The sequence below is a fragment of the Manis pentadactyla genome, chromosome 13, assembly GCF_030020395.1.
Source record: "Manis pentadactyla isolate mManPen7 chromosome 13, mManPen7.hap1, whole genome shotgun sequence".
Taxonomy (NCBI): domain Eukaryota; kingdom Metazoa; phylum Chordata; class Mammalia; order Pholidota; family Manidae; genus Manis; species Manis pentadactyla.
The window spans coordinates 28025771-28045988 of NC_080031.1; the positions used below are offsets into that span (position 1 = coordinate 28025771).

General features: G+C 33.2%; 1 protein-coding gene across 2 annotated transcripts in view; it reads right to left on the minus strand.

Annotated features, from left to right (window-relative positions):
• The window catches only part of PGR (progesterone receptor), a 97303-nt gene that overhangs the window by 19339 nt on the left and 57746 nt on the right, over positions 1-20218 (minus strand). Inside the window, exons 4-5 of one of the 2 annotated variants that reach the window (XM_036902814.2) lie at positions 8946-9018; positions 2237-2382 (exon numbers count right to left, since the gene is read on the minus strand). In XM_036902814.2, coding sequence (XP_036758709.2) covers positions 2370-2382; positions 8946-9018 — 86 coding nt within the window. In that variant the 3' untranslated portion in view covers positions 2237-2369. Of the gene's footprint in view, positions 1-2076; positions 2383-8945; positions 9019-20218 lie in introns of those variants that run through there. The other variant, XM_036902812.2, reaches the window with a different exon arrangement.

A 20218-nucleotide genomic window follows, 5' to 3' on the forward strand; every position in this document is an offset into this window, starting at 1 on the left:
TAAACTGATATCCTGGCTTATTCATAAGCCTCATTTAACAAAAGTTCATCTTTCACAGATGAAAAACACATCAGAGAATGGATAAAATAAATTTCTACTGTGTGCAAAACTGATGACCAGATGCTAGGATGTGCTGTACCAAATGCATTCATGCCATGGACCCAGCCTCCTGGCTTCTCTTTCTAACAAACACCCCTGTGTAATTCTAAGGTCTTGCACACAGCAGGAGTACAATAGACATTTGTTGAGTGAATCAAGTGAATAAAATCTGTACTCTGGTTTAAAATCAAAACTGAAAGGTTCTGAGCAGCTAATGATATTAGATTACTTTATATACACGTGTTCCTCTGAGTCCTTTCACAGAGGTCAATATAAGTCACTGGTTTATTGACCATTTTCATCACTCATTCATTAAAGGTACTCCCAGAATGCAGACCATGCAAGTATGGTTTAAAAGAACCTGGGCCACACAGTACTCTGATAATCTTATTGTATAGATTATGTGTAATACCGGCGATGCCATCATTCTTGTTTACTTACACACAGATTACATTTTGCAACATTACAAAAAGTGATCACTAAATTTAATGTAAAATTTCTTTTCACTTTGTAAGTGTGTGGTGGTCAAAAAATCTTGTCAGGTAACAGTGTTTAAACCTAAAAAGCTCACTTAGCTTTTATCCAAGTGAATAAATTACCATCTAAACTATAACTGGTTACTTCCTAATTTTGCCAATTAATAGTAAAATCTTTTTAAACAGTAAAGAACCTCAAAAATGCAAAGAAGAGAAATAATGAACTATAATAGTATATATATAAAAATCAAAGAAATCACTTTTTCCAAATAGGGAAACTGAGAAGAGTTAAACACGTGTAAGCACTCATATTTTTAAACAGAAAACATTCATTAATGCTATTGTAATAATTTAACTTAATAAAGATCTACCAAACTTGATAACCACTTTTCAGTAAGTTATAAACATTCATAACTTTACTAATACAAAAAAAATATTACCTATCCAAGGCCTTCCAGCAAGAATGAAGCAATAAGAGTCTGAGCATTTTGATTTTTCTATAAGGTTACTTTATCTCCATTATAATAGTGAGTTTTATCAACTTTATAAAAGATTCAACAAACAGGAATCTTTTTCTTTTTGTTTCATATAACCTTGAATTTTCAATAACAATTCACCTATTGTATTTCAAACCTTTCAGGCAAAATAATAATTGAAAAAATATTAAGGCAAGTTGGGAATGGAATTCTTTACTTGCAAACTAAATGGCATAATATATTTAACTCTTAACCAGATATTAGAAAAATAAATTGGTCTAAAGGAGTATAAGGATATTATTGGTGTGAAAAGGCTGTAATATGAAAAAAGTTCTAATTATGGGATTAACACCTCCACAAGCAATTGCTACCTATATATTCTTCTCCTGGCTGTGCAGTCTAAGATTTAGCCAAATGAGAACCACATCCTTGTAATTCTTTCAACATCTTACCACCTACGGTGCTGTGTTAAGGGAGCAAAAATAGCTTATAAATAAACTTACTGAAATTGCTTCATGATGACATAATGCAGATTTTCATTGTTACTCCCTTTGGATATAAATTAGAGAAAATAGTGAATGGAAGTTCATTTTCTATGTCTAAATTATTTTCACTTAGCAATTTGGCTTCTTAATTGACTTCACATACAACATTGTTCTCTGAATACTATTTTGATTTGTTATATGAATAGATACATTCAGTTTTTTCTTTAGCCATTTGGATTAGGATTTAGCATGAAATAGACACTTTTAAGATGGTTAATTTGTCTTTCTCTGAACTATTATAACATGCTCTTCCTTAACTGTTTGATGAATGTAATTATTGATCAGTCGACAAGACTCAAAGTGTGTCTTGTATTTCCACAGCATACAGCAGGGTCCTAGATACATATTTTGAACTGCTGAAACACATACTATACCATGCTTTCTGGACTATAATTAATTTACTGCACAGACTGTTTATTTAAAAACCTACTAGAACAGTAACATTTGTATTATATGCTATTATATACAAATTATTATTACCTGGCAGCGATTTAGACCACTTGACTACTGAAAGAAGTTGTCTCTCTCCTAGTTGATTGAGACTTGTCAGCAAAGAACTGGAGGAATCAGGCTGGGTGTTGTCGTGTCCTGCATAGATCATGTCTGGTTCAATGCTAATTAACAGGTTTATCAGTGGGGGGATCAAATGCACATCTTGACCTGGCGGAAAAGTGATTCTCTGGCTTAGGGCTTGGCTTTCAGTTGGAATGCCTACTGACTGTGGTAGAGCAATAGCCTCTAGTGGTCTCATAACTCTGACTTTATTGAACTTTTTAAACTTTCGACCTAAAGAGAAGAAGAAAAAAAGAAAAGTTCATATAAATACATATCAACGAAATCTTCCAGCAGAGTATTATTTTTCTTAAGTCTTAGAAATAGAGCATTAATCTGATAAAATGAAAATAAGTAAGTGCTAGGTCTCAGACTTAGATTAAAGAGTTGATTATACCAGCATTCATTAGGTTGGTAGGGTGTAAGTAGTTACATCAGTATCCACTGGGGGGCTGTGGAGCTTTGCAGTAACATGTATGAAAAAGACAAATTGGATGTGAGTCCAACATGGCAGCAAGAAAGAACCTGAACCCATCTCCTATGTACACACCAAATCTAACTGATGCACAGAGCAATTCATCCTGTGGAAGGACTGAAGTCCGCATGAACACCTGCACATGAGGGATAAAAAAACATAAAAAAATGGCAACAGAGACAGACATGGTATGGAGGAAGCCTCATCCCAGTCCTACAGTAAGTAAGGAGGGATATCAGTGGGGACAAAAGCAGAGATTCCCCTGCCCTGGACACAGGAAAAAGTCCCAGTTTAAAGAGCAACTGCCCTATGAGAGAAGGAATCCAACTTTCAGAGCTAAGGCAGGGGAACTGTTAGAACTCTCTCTGTGACCAGAGGTGCTAGTTAGTGCCAATATTTCTCTTCTTGTCTACACTCTGACAGTGTGTATGGGAACAGAGTGAGGGCTCACACTAGCTCCAGACTTAGCTAAGGCAGTCGCCCCGATCCTGCCTTCACCCAGTCGTGCCAGCCAGAGGCCCAGCAGTTCCACCAAGGAGGAACCAGTGCAACGCCCATGTGAACTCACACTGCCTGCATCCCTTCTGAATCCAGTCACTGCACCAGTGTAGCCTAAACGGGAGCCCTATGCATCACAACCTGGGGGCCCGGGCACCACAGCACCCTGCTGGCACCATCTAGCCTTCAGCTTAAACTGCCAGGCATACACGATCTACCCAAGGGATGTTTGTAGATAAGGCCAACAATTCAAGATTGAAAAAGGTAGCTCCTTTCCCTAGCCTGTAGAAACACACAGAAAGTCAATCAAAACAGGAGACTGAGGAATATTCTTAAAACAAAATGGTAAGACAAAACTTCGAGAAAAGAACTAAATGAAACTGAGGGAAGCAATCTATCTGATAGAGTTTGAAGTAATAGTTATAAAGATGCTCACCAGATGAGAGAAGAATGGATGAACTCAGGGAAGGCTTCAAAAAAAAAAAGTAAAAAGAACCAATCAGAGATGAAAAAGACAATAAAGGAGATAAAAAATACCCTAGAAGGAATCAACAGCAGGCTACAGGATGCAGAACTCATCAGTAGTTTGGAAAACGGAGTAATGGAAAGCACTCAAGTTGAAGAACAGAAAGAAAAAATAAAAAGAAATGAGAATAGGTTAAGGGACCTCTGAGACAACATCAAACATCCTAACATTCTTATTATAGGAGTCTCAGAAAGAGAAAGGGGTGAAAACATTGTTTGAAGAACTACTAGCTGAAAACTTCCTTAACCTAGGGAAGGAAACAAACATTCAGGTCCAGGAATCAAGAAATCCCCAAATAAGATGAATCTAAGGAGGGCCACACCGAGACACAAAATTAAAATGCCAAAGATCAAAGACAAAGAATCTTAAAAGCAGCAGAAGAAAAGCAATGAGTTACATACAAAGGAAATACCACAAGGTTATCAGCTATTAGTCTATAGGCCAGAGGGCGTGCATGGTATATTTAAAGTGCTGAAGGTAACAACCTACAAGCAAGAATACTCTATCTAGTAAGGTTATCATTCAGGATTGAGAAAGATATGAAGAACTTCTCTCGTAAACACAATTAAAGGAATTTACATAATAGAGGGACTTCTTTAAGACAAAGAAGTAAGGACCATAACTAGAGGCAAGAAAATTGTGAAAAGAAAAAAAAACTCACTGGTATAAGGAAAGAGATAACAAAGGTAGATCACTTAAAAGCTAGTCTGAAGGTTAAGAGATCAAAGTAGTAAAATCAGTCACTTCTAATATTTAGTTAAGAGAATTATTAAATAAAAAAGTATAAAAGAATACATCATATATATGAAACATGGAGGATCAACTGTAAATATAGTGCTGTTAGAATTAGTTTAAGCTTAAGCAACAATCAACATAGAATGTGACATATGTACAATATTACATATAAGTCTCATATAAATACAACCCAAAAACTATAATACAGACACAGAAAATACAAAAGAAGCCAACCATAACACTAAAAGAAGTCATTATGTACAAGGGAAGAGAGCAAGAGAAGAAAAAAAGATAAGAGAAGAATGAAAAAACAGCCAGAAAACATTTAACAAAATGGTGATAAGCACATACATTTCACTATTTACTTCAAATATAAATGGACAATTAATGTAACTCTAATCAAAAGACACTGGGTGGCTGAATGGATAAAAGAAACAAGATCCATTTATGTGCTTCCTACAAGAGACTCATTTCAGACCTAAAGATACATACTGAATAAAACTGAAGGAATAGAAAAAAATATTCCATGCAAACAGAAATGAAAAAAAAAGCGTGAATAACAATACCTATATTAGACAAAATACTTTAAGACAAAGACTAAAAAGAGACAAGAATTATGTAATTACTACAGGCTCAATCCAGCAAGAAAATATAACAATTACAAATATCAATGCACCCAATAGAGGAACATGTAAATACCTAAAGCAAATATTGTCAGACATGAAGAAATTGCTAATACTATGATAATAGTAGGGGACATTAAGACCCCACTTACATCAATGGATACATCATCCAGACAGAAATACAATAAAGATACAGTGGCTTTCAATGACACATTAGACTAAATGGACCTAAAGATATATATGGGACATTATATCCAAAAATATACTCATTCTTTCCAAGTGCACAGAGAACATTCTCCAAGATAAATCCCATGTTAGGCCACAGAGGAAGTCTTAAAAAATTCAATCTTAATACAGAGTGAAATCATGACAATAATCTTTTCTGCCCACAACAGTATGAACCTGGAAATCAATTACAGGAAAAAACAAACTGGAAAAAAAAAAAAAACACAGAAGCTAAACAGCATGCTACTAAACAATAAAGTAATCAAAGTGGAAATAAAAATACTTGGAGAATTATGAAAATAAAAACAGCAGTTCAAAATCTTTGGGATGCAGCAAAAGCAATTCTAAAAGTAAGTTCAATTAGTGATACTGGACTAACTCAAGACAAAAAAAACAATCTCAAATAAACCATCTAATCCTACACCTAAAGGAATTAGAGAAAGGACAAAGCCAAAAGTCAATAAAAGGAAGGAAATAATAAAGATCAGAGTGGAAATAAATGAAATAGAGACTAAAAAAAAAAATACAAAAGATCAATGGAATGTTGAAGAGACAAAATTGATGTCTTTAGCTAGAATAATCAAAAAAAAGATGATGCAAATAATTGAAATAAAAGAGGTTATAATTGACACCACAGAAATCCAAACAATTATTAAGAGATTACTATGAAAAATTATATGCCAACAAGCTGGATAACCGAGAAGAAATGGATCAACTCCTAGAAACATGCAATATTCCAATACTGAACCAGGGAAGAAATACAAAATATGAAAAGAATGATTAGTAGTGAGAAAATTGAGGTAGTATTCACAAAACTCCCAATAAACAAAAGGCTAGGAACAGATGGCTTTATAGGCAAATTCTACCAAACATTTAAAGAAAAGTTAATACCTTTCCTTCTCAAAATAGTCCAAAAAACTGAAAAGGAAAGCTTCCATTCATTCTACAAGGCCACAAACCTTTATACCAAAACTAGACAAACTCTACAAAAAAAAAAAAAGAAAAGAAAATTACAGCCCAATATCCCTTATAAACATACAAAATCCTCAACAAAATACTAGCAAACTGAATTCAAAAATACATTAAAAGGATCATTCACTACAACCAAGTATGATTTATTCTAGGGATACAAGGATGGTTCAACATCTGCACATCAATGTGATATACCACATTAACAAAAGGAAGGGTGAAAAAAATATGATCATATCAATAGATCGTGAAAAGCATTTGACAAAATTCAATATCCATTCATGGCAAAAGCTCTCACAAGGTGGATAGAAAGGAAACATATCACAACATAGCAATAGCTATATACATTAAACCCGCAACCAACATCATAATGGTGAAAAGCTGGAAGCTTTCCTCTATGATCAGAAAGAAGATAAGAGTACCAGCTCTCACCACTTTTATTCAACATATTACTAGAAGTCCTAGGCAAAGCAATCACACAAGAAAAAGAAATAAAAGGCAAGGCATCCAAATTGGTAAGGAAGAAGTAAAAGTGCCACTGTTTGCAGATGACTATACTGCAAGTACTATAAAAGTACTATAAAAGTACTATATTGCAGGTACTATAAAAAGAAAACCCCAAAGACTCCACCAAAAAATATTGGAACTAAATGAATTCAGTAAAGGCCAAGGATACAAAATCAATATACTAAAATCTCTTGCAGTTCTATATATAAATAATGAACTAGCAGAAAGAAAAATTAAGAAATCGATTCCATATACAACTGTATCGAAATGAAAAAAATACCTAAGAAAATACCTAACCAAGTTAATGAAGACCTGTACTCTGAAAACTGTAAGTAATTGATGAAAGAAACTGAAGATGGCACAAATAAATTGAAAGTTATTCCATGCTAATGAGTAGGAAGAATTAATGTTAAGTATGGCCATAAATATATACATATTAATATAAGTATGGCCCCAAAAAGATACAGATTAATGCAATCCCTATCAAAATAAAAATGGCATTTTTCACAGAACTAGAGCAAACAATGCTGAAATTTGTATGGAAACACAAAATACCTCAGAATAGCTAAAACAATCTTGAGAAAGAACAACAATGCTGGGTAATCACACACCCTGATGTGAAACTATACTAAAAGCTACAGTAATCCAAACAGTATGGTACTGCTCCAAGAGTAGACACACAGGTCAGTGGAACAAAATGGAGAGCCTAGAACTAAACCTACACTTATATGGTCAACTAATATATGGTAAAGAAGACAAGAATATGCAGTGGGGAGAAAAAAGTCTCTTAAATAAATGGTGCTGGGAAAATGAACATTACATGCAAAAGAATGAAATTAGATCACTGCCTTACTCAAAAATAAACTAAAAATGGATTAAACATCTGAAACTATAAAATTTCTTGAAGAAAACATAAGTAGTAAGCTCCTGAACATCAGCATTAGTAATTTTTTTTCTACATATGTCTCCTCAGTCAATAGAAACAAAAGCAAAAATAAATGAATGGGACTACATCAAACTAAAAAGCTTCTTTAAGGCAAAGGAAATGGTCAACAAAATGAAAAGGCAACCTATTGAATGGCAGAATATGTTTACAAATGATATACCTGATAACAGGCTAATACCCAAAATAGAATTCATAAAACTCAACATAGAAAACCAAATAGTCTGATTAAAAAATTGGCATAGACCTGAACAGACATTTTTCCAAAGACATACAGAAGGCCAACAGACATATAAGAAGATTCTCTAAATTGCTAATCATCAGGGAAATGTAAATCAAAACCACAAAGAGATATCACTTCACACAAGTCAGAATGGCTACTATCCAAAAGACAAATAACAAGTGTTGGCAAGGATGTGGAGGAAAGGAAACCCTGTATACTGCTGGTGGGACTGCAAATTGGTACAGCCACTATGGGAAGTATGGAGGTTTCTCAAAAAACTGAAAATAGAAATACCATATGACCCAGCAATCCTACTTCTGGAATATACTCAAAAGAAAATGAAATCATTAATTTGAAAAGATATATGTATCATATGTTTATTGCAGCATTATTTACAATAGCCAATGAAATGTCCATCAAAGATGAATGGATAAGGAAGATGTACTTATTTACAATGGAATATTATTTACCTCTAAAAACACAAGGATGAAGTTTTGCCATTTGCAGCAACATGGGTGGACCTAGAGAATATCTTGCTAAATGAAATAAGTGAGAGAAATACAAATACCACATGATTTCACTTAAATGTGAAATCTGTAAAAATAAAACAGACAGAAAAAGACTCATAGACACAGAACAGACTGGTGGTTGCTAGAGAAGTGGGTAGCAGTATGGGTGAAATAGGTGAAGGGGGAAAGAATTAGTGAGAATGTTTGAAATGTTCTGAGTGATGGTTACATGAATGTACACATGTGAAAATTCATTAAGCTCTACACTAATATTTGTGCATTTTATTGTATATACCTCAATAAAAATAAAGAGCTGATTAAATAAATTTTTAAAAATATAAAAGTATGATCTCATTATTAAGTAGAGAAATGCAAATTAGACCACAATTAAATACTACCTACCCAGAATGGCAAGAACACATAAAATAGGAGCTTTCAGACAAAGCTGCTGTGGGGTGTAAATTGCTACAACTACTTTGAAAACAATTTGGCATTACAGTATCTAGTAAAGCCAAGATGAACATATATTGCATTGGCAGTTCCACATCCAGGTGTATACCTTACCTGTAGAAACTCTTGCATGTGAGCATCAGGAGACATGTGCAAGAATGTTCACAGCTGCACTCTATGTAATAGCCTTCAAAGTGGAAACAAATGTCCAAACATGAGAATGGATAAATGATAGGTATTCATAGGATGGAATAATATACTGCAGTAAAAATGAATAAACCAGAATAATACACATCAGAATAAAGAACGTCACAAATATAATGTTAAGCAAAGAAGATTAAATTGCAAAAATATATATGCCATATGATACCATTTCTATAAAATTAAAAAAACCCTCAAATATAAAGAATAAATTATTCATGGACAGAGACACTCAGAAAACCTACAGAATAATAACAAGGGAATGAAAAACCCAAAATTCAAGAGAGAGGTTTCCTGGAAAATTGACAGCTTACATGTAGCCTTACAGTAAAAATTCTGAACTATCTGAGTAAAATTGTAGACAATAGAGAGGGGAAGGAAAAAACATCTGAACTTCTTTACATGTTAATAATATAATTTAGTAAAATGGTACAGGCACAGTTATTATTTAATTCTGATATAATAAGACTATAGATTTAATTATGACTCATGAGGATGAGAATGTAAGTACTAGAAAAATGGATAAGCAGATTAACAACAATATAGGATTGACAATCGAAGAGGGAAAAGAAAATGAATGGAAAGCTGACCAAGCCAGCAAAGTAATAAATACATAAAATGTACATAAAATATGTTGGAAGAAAATAAAAGCTTGTATACTGTTTGTCCCAACAAGTGTGAATGTTAAAGACCGGACTGGGTTAAAAAAATTCTATTTACAAGAAACACAATAAAAACATAGGAAAATAAGTTGAAAATTAAAAGATGAGAAAAGGTGATTCAGGCAAATACAACATGTAGAGAGTATGAATAGCAGCAATGATCACTGATAAAACAGAACTCAAGTTCAAAGATATTAAAATGAGACAAAGTAGGGATTTTAAGTAAGGATAAAAGGTACTCCCTTCAAAAATGGTGATAAGCCTAGGCCTTTTTAGAAGCAAACATGACAGCCAAGTACTTAAAACTGAAAATCAAAAAAAACCCAAAAATGACTTGTTAAAAACACAGTGGAACTTTTCATATATTTTCTTTCAGATTTACTTACAAATGGAAAATTAACAAGCAAAGCTATAAAGAACTATACATGAGAATATAAGGAATCCTTAATAAATTCTAAAAATTTCGTTATATTCTTTGAGGATAATTTTATTAAAAATAAAAATTAATGAGGCAGTTAACACTTTTATAACTAAGTCCTTGACCAAAGAAGGAAGTAACATAAAAATTATTCATCTAGACATTAACAAAAAAGACAACATTTCAACACAAAGTGAGTTGATACTGCAATTCAAAACCCATATTAAAAATAAATATAATACTAAAAAATTGGGAACAATGGGAAAAGACTGAAAAAATTGAGTTAAACATTCAATTAAGATATTAGTAAAAAAGAAAAAAATCAAACAAGCCATTGAGGAAAATATGTATCATATGACATATGATACAGAGATATAAGTATAGATACTAAAATAAATAGAAAAATTAGGAAATATTAGTTGCAACTCTCCTGAGGTAAATTTGACAATTCAGGAAATGGAGGGTTTTATAGCACAGCATCAATTTAAAAAATTGGGTCTGATATCAATTTCACAGTATAAGTCTTGTCTCCTGAAGTGACAGAATTTCTCATACTACTTTAAAGTAGAAGGAAATGTCAATATAGGATGCAGCAAAATCATTTAAGCGGGAAGTTAACAGCAATATAAGCCTACCTCAAGAAACAAAAACAATCTTAAATAAGCAATCTAACCTTACAACTAAAGGAACTAGAAAATGAAGACAAAAGCCCATAGTCAGTAGAAGAAAGAACATAATAAAGATCACAGTAGAAATAAATGAAGGAGACTCAGAAAATAGAAAAAAAAGTCAGTGAAATTAACAGCAGTTCTTTGAAAAGATAAAATTGACAAACTTTTAGCCAAAATCATCAAGAAAAAAGGAGGACTCAAATAATATCAGAAATGAAAGAGGACAAATTACAAATGACACTACAGAAATATAAGCAATTATAAGAGAATTCTATGAAAAATTATATGGAACAAACTGGACCACCTAGAAGAAATGGATAGTTCTTAAAACATGCAGTCTCCTAAGAATGAACAGAAAGGAATAGAAAATATGAAAAGAATTATTTGTAACAAATGTTTTATTCCAACGATTTGTAAAAAATTGAATTGATAATCAAAAACCTCCCAACAAACAAAAGTCCAGGTCCACATGGTTTCATGAGTGAATTCTACTAAACATTTTAAGAAAAGTTAATGAATATCCTTTTTAAACTATTTTTTAAAATATGAAAAGAAGAAAATAAATGTTTCCAAACTCATTATACAAGGCCAGCATTACCCTGATACAAAAATCAGACAAAGACACTATAAAAAAAAAACATTACAGACCAATATACTTGATGAACATAAGTACAAAAGTCCTCATAACAAAATATTAGAATGATGAATTCAAAGTACATTAAAAGAATCATTCACTATACCAAGTGGGATTTATGTGAGTGATGTAAGGATGGTTCAACATGTGCAACTCCATCAATGTGACACACCACATTAACAAAAGGAAGGATAAAAATCACATCATCTCAATAGATATTGAAAGAGTATTTGACAAAATTCAACATTCATTCATGATAAAAACTCTCAACAAAGTGGGGGTTGAGGGAACATATCTCAATATAATAAAGGCCATATATAACAAGCTCAAAGCTAACATCATTCATAATGGTAAAAATCTGAAAGATTTTCCTCTGATATCAGGAATAAGACAAGGATGCCTATTCTCACCACTTTTATTCAATATAGTACCGGAAGTTCTTTAAGATCAGAAACAATATAGATGACATGATATTATATATAGAAAACCATAAAGATTCCACCAAAAACATACTAGAACTAAATGAATTCAGTAAAGTCAAAGGATACAAAATCAATATACAGAAATCTGTTGCATTTCTACATACAGATAATGAACTTGCAGAAAGAGAAATTAAGAAATTAATCCCATTTACAACTGCACCAAAAAGAAAAAAAAACCTAGTAATAAATCTAACCAAGTTGATGAAAGACCTATTCTCTGAAATCTAAATCATGGGTGAAAGAAACTAAAGATGGCACAAATAAATGGAAAGGTTTTCCATGCTCGAGGATAGGAAGAATTAACATTGTTAAATTAGCCATACTACCCAAAACATTCTACAGATTCAATACAAACCCTATCAAAATAAAAATGGCATTTTTCACAGAACTAGCAAATAGCCGTAAATTTTTTATGGAACCACAACAGATCCCAAATAGTCAAAACAACCTTGAGAAAAAGCAAAATTGGAGGTATCACACTCCTTGATTTCAAACTGTTTTACAAAGCTACAGTAATTAAAAGAATATATGCCAAGAAAATAGATACATAGATCCATGTAACAGAATAGGGGCTAAGCAGTAAGTCCATGCCTATATGGTATATGACAAGTGAGGGAAGAATATGTAATGGGAAAAAGACAGTCTCTTCAATAAATGGTTGGGAAAACAGCTACATGCAAAAGAATGAACCTTGGTTAGTACCTTACCCATACACAAAAATAAACTAAAAATGGATTAAACAACTAAAACCATATTAAGTCCTAGAAGAAAACATAGTAACCTCTTGAACATCAGTACTCATAATTTTTTTTTCTGGATATGTTTCCTTAGGCAAGGGAAACAAAAGCAAAAATAAACAAGTGGGACTACATCAAACAAAAAAACTTCTACACAGGAAAGAAATGGTCAACAAAATGAAAAGGCAACCTGATGAATAGGAGAATATATATGCAAATGATATACCTGATAAGGGGTTAATCTCCAAAATTTATAAAAATTCATACAGCCTACTCTAAAAAAAAACCAAATAATTTTATTAAAAAATGGACAAAGAACCTGAATAGACATTTTTCCAAAAAAGACAAATAGACGGCCAACATAAAAAGATGCTCGACATCACTAATCATCAAGGAAATGCAAATCAAAAGCGCAATGAGATATCACCTCACAACAATCAAGAAGGCTAGTATGAACAAGATAGGAAGTAACAAATGTTGCCAAGGATGTGGAGAAAAGGGAAGTCTTGTATACTATTGGTGGGAATGTAAATTGGTGTCATGTGACCCAGCAATTCTACTTCTGGGAGTTTATTCAAAGAAAACAAAATCATTAATTTGTAATAAAAAAACTCAGGCAGTCCTATGTTTATTTCAGCCTTGTTTACAATAGCCAAGATATGGAAGCAATCTAAGTGTTGATCAACAGATGAATGGATAAAGAAAATGTGGCACATATATAATGGAATATTACTATACTAAAAAAGAATGAAATCTTTCTACTTGTAACAACGTGGACAGACCCGGAAGGTATTATGCTAAGTGAAATAAGCCAGGCAGAGGCAGACAAATACCATGGATTTCACTTATATGTGAAATCTAAAAAACAAAAGAAACAATGAAAGAAATGAGAAAAAAGAGAAATAGACTCATGGACACAGAGAAGAGACTGGTGGTTGCTATGGGGGAGGAGGAATAGGGTGTGGGCAAAGTGGGTGAAGGGGCTAAAGAGGTGCAGGCTTCCAATTATAAAAGATATTAGTCAAAGAGATAAAAGTATAGCATAGGGAACACAGTCAATAATACTGTAATATCTTCGATGACGGATGGTAACTATACTTATTGTGGTGAGCATTTAGTAATGTATACAGCCGTCAAATCACTATGTTGTCCACCTGAAACCAACATAACATTGTATAGCAACTGTACATCAATAAAAAAATAAAAACAGAAACTTTTAGAAGATACAAGAATACATTTTGCATTAAAGTTAAATACTTTGCCAATGGCAATGTTTGCATAAATGGCTTCAAGACATAAGGATATCTTAAGCCACTTAGTAAACCTTTCTATATGCCAGACATTGTGCTATATATTTTAGAAGTATCATTTTATTCACTCTTGTAATAACTCTCATTAAGTAGTCTTATAGAAAAGAAAATAGATGTACAATTGTTAAGGTATGTGCTTCAGGTCCCACAGCTATAAGGAAGGAAATCAAATCCTACTTATGCTGATGCTACACCCTTATTCTTTATTACAATACTATACCATCTCCCATAGAGGTGTTCTGAAAATCCTTTTTTAATCTATTGATAAAATTAAAATTTTAAGGTAGAGATAATATATTTGATTAAAATTGGCATAAAATTCTATATAGATTTACTGGCAATGTAGAAGACTAAATAATTTATAAATCTCCTTTTTCAGAACTCCTACAAATGATGAAAAACCAACCAGTATCCTTTTAAATGCATACCTAAGCCTCTAAAATGTCAGCAAAATATCAAGGAGTTCAAAATGAAGAACACCTCTGTCTGCTGACAAAGGGACATGAGAAGGAAAAGTGTCTGTTTTATCTTCAGCTCAGTATGGGAAGAAAAATGTCCTCTGATTATTCTTTATCACATACTTCCCTTACCCAGATTTGCAGCCTGAAATTATTCTACCTGCATGACATGGGAACCCCAAAGGCAAAAAGTAAATATGAAAAGTGGTCCTTTGCTTAAGAAATCCCTAAAGTACCTAGAAGAATAAAATGAAAATTCTCTCTGGAGATAAATCCTTCAATTAAGGCCACATAGGATTTCAAAAAAAATTGAACTCTACCAAACATGAGTTTATAATCCAAAATTACAAAAAAAGAAGTAGCAGAGATAACAAACAGGGTGCTAGATTGACCCATACTAGCTTATGAAAATTTGTTAAGTATTCAGGAGTTTCAAGAGCCAGTTGTTAAACCAGTGGTCACCTGAAATTTGCTATAAGGGAATAACAGTCATTGGGAAACTATAAATAATCAGGGCTTTTAAAAAAATCATGTCACAATGGCATAATTAGATCTGGAGTTATGGAACTTAGAATTATTGAATACAAATATTTGCAAGTAGTATGTTTACAATTAGTAAAGTTATGTAATAAAACACAAGAAAGGGATTAAATCTTATTTAATATTAAATAAAAGATATATAAGAGAGAATAGGCCACACTAATGTATGCCTAATAAGTGGTCTGGTGATAGGAAGAGATAATGGCGTGGGAATCAATATTTGAAGAATACTAGGAGACTGCTGATCACCCTGGTATTTATGAAAGACATACATTCTCAGATTTGGGAATCCTGATGTTTCCATGTAGAATGAGTAATGCTAAATTTATAATTAGTTAGATTATACTGAAACAGGAGAAGAAAGGATAAAAACATTTTATACAAATATAGAAAAAATATTGCCTTAAAGAAACAACTATTGGATCTACAGGAGAATTCTCAGAAAAACGATACAAACCAGAAGACAGCAGACTAACATTTTTAAAATGTGGGGAAAAAAAGTGAAGCTAACACTTTATAATCAGCACAATTATCATTCAAAAATGAAGTTGAAATAAAAATATTTCCAGTGGAAACATGAGTTTATCATTAATAAATTCTCACAGTAGGAACTTATAAATATTTATTTCAAAAATAAGGGAACTGAATGAAGGATTGAGTTGGAAAAAATTGAGCAAATAGGTAAGCATATAGGTCAATTAGACTGAATGAAGTAATAATGATTACTAATTATGGATTATGTTCCAAAATGAGTGCTGTTTACTTTGCCATGGCCTCTATTTTTTTTTTATTTCGGTATCATTAATCTACAATTACATGAGCAACATTATGGTTACTAGACTCCCCCCATCATTAAGTCCCCACCACATACCCCATTACAGTCACTCTATTTGTTTTTATTTCTGGCAAAGAAATTACATTGTATGGATAACATAAGGTATTTATGTTATAATGCTGAACCTATTGCATAGAAGCAAAGGAAGGGTATTATGTTGGATATTAAGTTTTATGGCAGCCAGATAGCTTTCTCAGAATTGGATGAAGAAATAGAGAGTAAAGATCAGCAGGCAATTGAGGAATGGTACAAATCCTTTGACATTATGAAGGTCATAATAAACATCAGTTTAGGTAGATTTACAAGAAATTATTCCAACAGTATCTGTGAGAAATCATGTCTAGATACATGTTTTTATTTTGAATTAGCAAAAGGATGATGTTGCTATGATTAGTTGATTAGTCCATTGGGACTATGCTCTAACAACACCTTACAGAACTGATATAGCTTGCTTTTCCTTTATCAGGATCTGTCTTAACTTCCTAGATCAAAACAGCATGCCTGTATCTATATTTCAAAAATAAAAAAATTAAAATGCTAGATGATTAGAAATAAAAAATTAAAATAGTAATTTACCAAAAAACTGTACTAGATCTGATTTTTTAAAAGAGTTAGTTTCAATCATCAAATAAACTCAGGCTACAAATGGAAGAGAATCTTTGTACCCCTCATTTCTGACTTTGTACCAAGTCTAGAAAATAGCAGATACTGGTAGATACTTTTGAACAGCTCTAGCTGGCAGCCATAAAAGCAGTCCCCACAAGTGCAAAAAAAAAAAAATTTTAAACAGATGTGAGAAAAAATAAGGAATATGCTTATTCAGTGTGTGTAGGATGGAGTTTAGGGTAAGCACTCACTCTGTGACCAGAAGGCATTATTTGGCTGTAAGTTTTCAGTGCAGTGAACTGAGGGAACAGTGTAAGAGGTACTGTCTCTGGCCAGGGGTGGGAGGTGCTGACTGAAGGCTGGCTGGAGTAGAAAAGGACATGTTCACAAGATGAAGGCCGTGAGAGGTCTAAAGAGGTAGAAGGAGGCACCACTCACAGCAATTTCTGCATTAAAGGGGGGACAGATGATTTTAGTTTATAATTTGCAGTAATGAAAGGCATAGACTAGGCTTTTATACTTCCCAAAAGGGTATTGTTCAGTGTCCCAAATTCAGGAATTTTGGAATTCTTCAGAAAAGAAAATGAAATTTATTGGGTTCAAATGTAAGAGGAGAGAACAACTTTGCTACACTACCCATACTCTGTAACCCAGAAAGTTACTCTTTTCACTAAAAGATGTAGTGGTGAATCTAGGTGATGGCAGAGGCAGGAGAGAGAAACTCATTTTCTAACATAACCTTTTAAACTCTGAAGATAAGGCTCTCTACAAGAAAAAAAAAAAAGAACAGAAAGCTCCATAACCCTATAAAAATAATCTCTAGCTTAAAAAAAAATTCAGCAAATGTAACTATGCATTTAATCATTTTTTTATGTTCAAAGCTACTTGTTTTTGTAAGAGCAAGTCACTTTTATAATAGTTTAACATTTTTACCACAAATGCAAAATACAGAGCTATATTCATTTCAGAAAATTTTAAAAATTTCTTTCATTACACAAAAATGTTTTCTAAAAGAAAGAAGTTAGAAACAGAACACCCAAATTAGAAGATGTATTACCATCCTTGAGGGTGTAATTATGTTTCCTACTTAGTACTGTACAGCAATGAACAAAATGAAAAAGTTCACTGTGACCTGGTGAAGGTAAGGGAAGTGATTCATTAAAAACAAGAATCATATGCAGCTGTGAGTTCAAATGACTCAAACATAATTCTTACAATCAGAACATAGCTGCTGAGGCTGGTAAGAACAGCCTGCAATATCTGTGTCGTGGCATATCACTCAGTGTGTCTGATATGTTGTAGTCTTGATATTATTCTGACTGGGAGAGTCAGTGGCAAGAATCTGGGGTGTCAACCATCCAATCCCTATACATCAGGAAGAAGGCAGTCAGTTCATAGGATTAGGTTCTAATTGCTAGTCCTGTATTAAATTTCTGGAGTAAGGGGAACGACACTTGTATTCTACTGAAAATGAGAGCCTTCCTTTGAATTATAATCAGGGGTGCTCATGTTTTAATTCTTCAATCTTTAGAGGAGTTTCACTGAGCTGAATAAATGCCTGTCATACTACTGAAACTGGAGCCTACATCCTTTTCATTCCTTCTTTCCTTCTTTTCTTCATGTTTGTCATTCTTTGAGGTTTCCCATTTCTGATAAAGAGACCATTTCAATAACAAAAAAAATGAAACAAGAGAGAACACTGAAAAACATTTTAAAAATATAATAAAATCTACGGTAGCATATTGGAGGTCAGAAATAATTTCAAGCAGTGGTGGCTTGGAAGCTTTGTAGCGATTATCTGATAGGGGAAAAAAGAAGAAAACAAATTTGATATATATCTAATTCCCAGAGGTAAGAACTCATGGTTTTAAGTGTTAGATAGCATTGTGAATACACCTTTTAGAGTCACTTTAAAAAACGTTAACAGGGTCAAGAAAGGCCAACAATTTGAAGAAGTGTAACTTAGGGAGACTTACTCTATGAGGTATCAAGATATATAAAACAACATTGTTTCCGACTGTGTGGTAGTGGTGCAGGAATGGAGCAGAAGAGAGAAAGCAGAGAGGAGCAAACACATATGGAAATTTGACATATAACATTGGTGGCACAACAAATTCCAGCAGAATTTGTAATTGGAGTATTGTTAGAAAATATTAAATTACTATTTATATTTTTGTAAGGAAATAAAAAGAAACTAATTATCACTAACATATAATTTGATGATAATACATATGTATAATTTACTTGTAAACATACCTAAGCAGGGGTTGGAGACTCAGAACATTTTTATTTATATAGGAGTGCACTGTCGAAATTCTAGACTTCTATGATGATAAATGTGTTTCAGTAACTCATTATCCATAGAGATAATAGAATAAAGTTATATTCTTGAGCTGTGGGTCCAATATGGTGATGCAGAAACAGCCTGACCCAATCCTCCCGTAACACAACCAAATCTACACCTACACAAAGAGGAGTTCATCCTGAACTGAAGCCTGGGTGAACACCTTCTGTACAATGGGGGATAAACACACCACATGTAAAATGGCAGGAGTGCTGGAGGTATGGTAAGAGGGACGCTACCTGTGGCCCTGTAGTAAAAAGGGATACCACTGAGGGACTGGAGCACATATTTGCCCACAAGTGCAGAAAACTAGCCTTGGATTAAAGGGCTTAAAGGCCAACCACACTAAGAAAGGAAACCAGTTTTTAGAACTAAAGTCTGTGCCAAATGTCAGGGAAACTGCTGGAATTCTCTATGGGACCCAGGTGCTAGTTAGCACTGTTGTTTATGTTCCCCTCCCATGCTGAGAATGTGGGCAGGAGCAGAGTATGTGCTATTGTTTACACTCCCCCATTCAATAATAGGATGGGAACAGCGTGGTGCCACTGTTTATGCCCCCCACCACACATACACACATACACACACACACACACACACATTGCTAGTGTGAACAGGAGCAGGGGTCAGACTTCAGTAACAAACTATTAGAATTAATAAGTGAATTCAGTAAAATATCAGGCTATGAATCAATATTCAGAAACGTCTTGCATTTCTATATACAAATAACTAACAGAAGGAAAAATAAGAAAAAAAATACCATTTATAATTGTATTATAATTACAATTATTCAATGAATCAAAAAGAAAAACTTAGCTAGGAAATCTAACCAAGATAGTAAAAGACTTGTACTCTGAAATCTGTAAGTCAATGATGAAAGAAACTGAAGGTGACAGAAGTAAGTGGAAAGTTATTCCATGCTCACAGATAAGAAGAATTAATATTGTTAAACATGGCCATACTACCCAAAGCAATGTACAGAATCAGTGCAATCCCTATCAAAATAAAAACGGCATTTCTCACAGAACCAGAGAAAATAATCCTGAAATGTGTGGAAACACAACAGACCCTAAACAGCCAAAGCAATCTTGAGAAAGAACAAAGCTGGAGGTATCAAGCTTCCTGATTTCAAACTGTACTACAAAACTACATTAATCAAACCAGTATGGAGCAGGCACAAGAATAGATACATACATCAATGGAATGGAATAGAGAGCCCAGAAATAATGGTTAATTAATATATGACAAAGGATGGAAAATATGCACTTGAGAAAATGCAGTCTCTTCAATAAAAGATGTTGGAAAAACTCAACCATTACATGCAAAAAAATGAAATTAGATCACTACCTTACATCATACACAAAAATAAAACAAAAATGGATTAAAAACCTAAGCATAAGAACTGAAACCATATAACTCCTAGAAGAAAGTCTTGGCAGTAAACTCTTAAACATTAGCATTAGTAATTATTTTCTGGATGTCTCCTCAGGCA